The sequence below is a fragment of the Echinops telfairi genome, unplaced genomic scaffold (assembly GCF_000313985.2).
Source record: "Echinops telfairi isolate 266 unplaced genomic scaffold, ASM31398v2 ScPeMD7_5167;HRSCAF=5991, whole genome shotgun sequence".
Taxonomy (NCBI): Eukaryota; Metazoa; Chordata; class Mammalia; order Afrosoricida; family Tenrecidae; genus Echinops; species Echinops telfairi.
The window spans coordinates 1,220,791-1,226,110 of record NW_022109066.1 but is presented as its reverse complement, the minus strand read 5'-3'; the positions used below and the strand labels follow the sequence as shown (position 1 = coordinate 1,226,110).

Genomic DNA, 5,320 nt, shown 5'->3' with positions numbered 1-5,320 from the left:
TCGGACAGAGCAAGATATGACAAAATAATTTATAAATTATCAAGGGTTCATGGGGGAGGGAGAGAGAAAAGTGAGCTGATGCCAGGGGCTTAAGTAGAGAGCAAATGTTTTGAGAATGATGAGGGCAATGGACATACAAATGTGCTTTACACAATTGATGTATGTATGGATTGCGATAAGAGTTGTATGAGCTCCTAATAAAACGATTTAAAAAAAAAGTTGTACCAGCCCCCAATAAAATGGTTAAAAAAAAAGATTTCTCCCAAGTTGTCTCCCCCAAATATATGCCAAGCCCTGCTTGCTATACATGATAAATGACTGTACACTAGGTCATTGAAAGTAGTTCAGAGGTTATTCTCCTTAAGGGTATCTAGAGCAACCCAACTATATAGTCTGACTCACCCTAAGTAGGGCCCACTCCCTTCTGATACTGTTCGCTTGAAGGAGTGCCCTAAGGCAAGCCCAGGACCACTCAAGGATGACTAAATTTAGGCTACTATATTGAGTCTAGGGTCCACCCATCTTATCACATATGTACCCCTACTCCCTACCTGTAATATGTGTACACCCCTAGGTCATCCCCCTCCTTCTCATGAAGTACATTGTTATGTGGCATCACAGGACTTGCTTGCCCCCACAGATATATAAACTTTGGTTAGAAATAAAACGTCACTAGAGCTCTCTCCTGCCTGCTGGTCCCACACCTCCACCTGTACCACCAAGAGTAGCTGAGGTGAGCCAGCTACCATGATATGTCTGACTTCTTTATTTTATTCTCTCTCTGCCATCTCTCCCTATTCTCAGTGACTTTACTATAATCTTTACTTATTATGGCTGTACAATTGCGCCTAGAGACCCGTGATGATTTGTTAGGGGCTGGCTACCCTGACAGGTACTTAAGGCCAGTGCAGTCTGAACCATGACTCTTGTTTGGTTCCTGGTCTCATATCTGAGTGGCCTAAGCCCAAGCCTGATGTGCCTGGATTCTGACAAGCCAGGTTCTCTGTTGTAGCTTTGATTCGGTCATTTTTCTCTGTCTCCAGATCACACTGAAGTATATATTAGAGTTAAAATCTGAGCACTCTGGTTTGTGAAGGCAGTAGCAGCCCCAAGTCCATTTGCTGAGCCCCCACAGCAAGTAGCCCTCCATTGAATTCCTTAGGTGCATTGATTAAGGATGCATATACGCTTGGCCTCAGGCAGAGTGCATGTAGAAAGCAGATCACCTCTCCAGTTCTCCAGTCTGGGGAGGGGCAGTCTCCCTTAGGGACTGTCCTGGGTGTGTCTTTGATGGAGATCACTCTTCTGGGGACAGTACAGGGAATCACATACTTATAAGTCATGCCCTATCAGTTGGGTCCTGACTACATTGGTCAGAAGGCCCTGGAACAATCTTGTAAGCCCTTCTATCTAAATGTATGTGTCTCAATCCTGGTCCTGGTCCTGGTCCTTCTTCTGTGGTCCTATCTGTAACTGCGATGTAATGATCTGTCACCAATCATGCTTTTGTGACAATTAACTTTGCCCTGTCATGTCCTTTTTTAAAGCACTATAACTCAACAGACCCTCCCTCAGATGCCATTTTGACCTTCTGCTAATAGCATCCCTCATCCTGATGATGTCTGTGTCTTTGTTTAGTCTTTGTCCCTTTTAAGACTTAATAAATGTTCTCCTTAACTTATATTTGAAATTGTGGTCTCTTTTGTACCCTAAAATGGGTGTCATTTTATGGTGTAATCTCTCCTGGCTCCCCTCTCCTCCAAATTAGCGACTCTCTTTTGAGCGTCAGCTCTTCGGGCATATTTGTACCTGAGTATTTATGATGCTGTATGTATAATTTATTTGTCTGACTCCAAGCACGTCGGACTCCTATCTCTTCTCTCTCCTCCCTCCCAAATCCTGTCAGTATATTAAATAAAGACAACAAAGATAATATACTTCTAAGTATTTCACATCTTGGGGAAATGAAGATCATGTGAGGAGGATTTTAAATTTGTGGACCAATGGAAATAAAGGATGATGAAAATTTTATAAGCTTTTTGAAATCCACTCATAGAATTCAAAAATAATCATATAATGATACTATATATTAGTCATCATTAACTCAGAGAAAGTCATACTTTGGATACAGACTAAGGTTCACTTACAGCCTTGCAATTTGGCTAAATTTGTTCAGACATTTTTAATTCCTGGTGCTTGGGCACTGATTTTGTTTGCTCCTTTTTTTAATTCTAGAAAAGACGATGCTGTAACTAAGTGTGGTCCAAAACTATAAATCTTGTCAGCTCTCTCACTCAAACTACTTCTACCGAATCCATGCTGGCTCAGTGATCACCAGTGGGTTTCCAAGATTATAACTTTATTGGAGTAGAAAGCCCAGGTTGATTTCAAAATGCTGACTGTGCAAATCACAGCCCAAGGCATAACCACTACACCACCAGGGTTCCTCTTCAATCTTCTAGTCTCTGGCTTTAGTCATAGCAGGCTAGACCTGACCTAGTGGAAGAAAGATTGGAATTTCTACTCCCCCAAACAGCAACAGCCTCAGAAACCCACAGGGGGTCACTATGAGTCAGCCTTGACTCAGGGGCAGCAAAAGGAGATTGAAATGCTAAAGAGGAACCTTCATATACTAATGAACCCCTGGCTTCAAGATAGCCCTTGATATGCAGAAGAGAGCTGGTGATTATCCCCAGGGTGAATTCCCACTTGAAAGTCCATAATTGTAAGCGAACAGCCAAGAATACAAATGTTGTAATCCTTGCAAACTGGGAAGCTCTGGACACAGTCCTGGAAGGCGTGGGAGTGCTTTCCACAGACGGATCTGCAAATAAACTTAGTCATCTGACTTTCTACTCAACTTGGGGTGGTTATTGATCAGGAAGTGACAAGTGTGACTGGGAATAAGGGACACACATTTAGCAACCAAACAAAAAATAAAATCTATGCGTTAACTGTTGTGCGGCCGATCTGCCTGCACCTTGTTTTGGAGGGAGAAGATAAGGCGTTTTGTTCGGGCTTGCAGGGAACCGATGGTTCAACTCACCTCTCTGGCCATGCCCCTTCCCCGCCCCCCCCTCCCAAACAAACAAAGAAACCACACTTATTGCTACCATGTCAATCCTACTAGTAGTGGCCCTACTGGGCCAGGTAGAACTCTTTGCATTTAGAAACTCGCTTGAACCAAGAGGGAGGCAGGGTCTCTGTGCTTTAGAGCAGGATTATCCTTGCTCAGAAGCCAAAGAAAAGGGAAAAGAATGAAGGAGATGGTGCAAGAGGCGTGGCATGGGAATTGAAGTATCTTTGCCCCAATTGATCTATCTTTAAAATAGAATGAAAGGGGGTTGGTTGCGGGTCCCTCACCTCTGAGAGGGAGGAGGTACTTACTTTGGGATTAGGACTGCTTCCACTAGCACATCAGGAGGAAGGAGGCTCATGAGGGCCAGTGGCCACGCTCGACCAAGGCCACACTGAAAAATTCTGAACTTTTCTAGAACAGTTTACCCCTTCCCTCAGAGATATTTCCTGTAGATGCTGAAAAGCTAAACTGGGCTCTAAGTCATTGACAAGCTTCTTTAAGCCCCACGTTCCTTCCACCCCTGCTTAATTGTCCCTTTCGGTCACCCTCACTCCAATGCTCACCACTGGGCAATTACAAAGCCCTAGCAACTTTACCCACAAATATGCACATTTTTTTTCCTCCATTTATCTGGTGATTTTATTTTCCCACTAAATATGAGAGGGACAGGAAGGGGTATCCCCCCAAAACCTGGAACCGCTCCCCCCTCAAGCTATGTATTTAATAATTTTTACAAAACAACCATATCACCTTCAAAGTACTCTCCATTACACTTACTACATTTTTCAAATCTGCGATTCCATTCTTGGAAACACCATTTCTATGATTCACCACGAAGTTGTAATAGATGTGCTCAGGTTAAAGTGCCCTTGTTCTGTAGAGAACAGAAAGAGTCTTTGGATGATGCACCATGGGAGCACAATGACAAACAGTATCAGAGTTTGTGTAGACAGTTATTTAAGTAGGAGAAACCGCAGTGAAGATTCTGAATGAGTTTCCAGAACTGAGAAAATAAACTTCTGTTCTTCAAAGCTACTCATTTGTGGTCATTTTGTTTTGTCAACTCCAGGAAACTAAGAAAACAAAGAAAGAAAAAACTATCTGGAAAAAAAAACAACAAAGAATGAAAGTAAAGTCAGCTTCCATAACATATAAAAAGGAAAATAGGAGGATGGGGAGGGTGACGTTAGCCAGGTATATGCATACCACTTTTTGGTTCCCTTCATGGTCTGTGAGCAGCCATTCGATATCCAGGGTGTCTTTCTCTGGAAGCCCCAGCTCATGGTGACAAGGCAAAGTGACCCTTTCCTCTGCCACTCTCTTGATCTCAATGTGAGTTCCCAAAGTCTCGACATAGTAGACATAGTAGGAAACTGGAAGAGAAAATCCGTTCATGAGTGGTGCGAAACTGGAGAACAGTGAACAGGCAACTCATTGAACAACAAAGGACTATCAAATGTTCCCGTGGGCAAGGCTCCGTGCCTCGGCTCAGAAGACTGCCACACCACAAGTGCAAGAGGCTCAAGTTCTCACTTTAACTCCTCTGACCCATCCCTCACTGAGCCTCTGGGTTACATTCCAGCGAACGCTTGTCTTTCCCACCTTACTGGGATTTCATGAACACAGGCAGCAATAGCAGAAGCTTCCAAAAGACAGAGGCTCACAAAAACAAGCTGCGGAGATGCCTGGTCCCTCACATTCTAGAAGTCCTAGCTACTTGAGAAAACTTTCATGATGACCCTTCCTGTATGGCAAATGAGGATCCTGGGACCAGCAACAATTGTGGCTGACTACTAGTAGTATGCATTTAGGAGGACAAGACACCAACACCACCAATATTATAAGGGTAAATTGATATCATGACCAAAGAACAGGGATATGGAAATTTAGAGACGAAAGTATAAGCAATCCCTTATAGGGTTCAGGAAAAGCTGAAATTCCTCAAGGACTATTATAAATATTAGAACTTCACTATGTAAATCATTTAGGCATTGAGTTAGTAACTGCAAGAGCAGGGCTTCAAGCCCACCAGCCATTCCTGGAGAGAAAGATGAGGCTGTGTGCTCCAGCTAAAGATTGACAGTGTTGGGAAGCCTCGGGAGGTTTGCTGGGAGTCCGAATTGACCCGAAGGCACTGGGCTTCGTTTTGAGTTTCCTCTTCAGAAACACACAGTTGCTTACATGGAAGAAGTTGAAGCACCCCAGAGAGGGCTTTCTTCATTCATTTGACATGTGACTCAC

General features: G+C 43.5%; 1 protein-coding gene across 1 annotated transcript in view; it reads right to left on the bottom strand.

Moving 5' to 3' along the window:
• Positions 1 to 4,474, bottom strand: part of LOC101640134 (CXADR like membrane protein) — a 30,460-nt gene extending 25,986 nt beyond the window's left edge. Inside the window, exon 1 of the mRNA XM_004716277.3 lies at positions 4,286 to 4,474. Within this exon, the coding sequence (XP_004716334.3) occupies positions 4,286 to 4,474 (189 nt within the window). The remainder of the gene's footprint in view (positions 1 to 4,285) is intronic.
• Between the last annotated feature and the right edge of the window lie 846 nt (positions 4,475 to 5,320).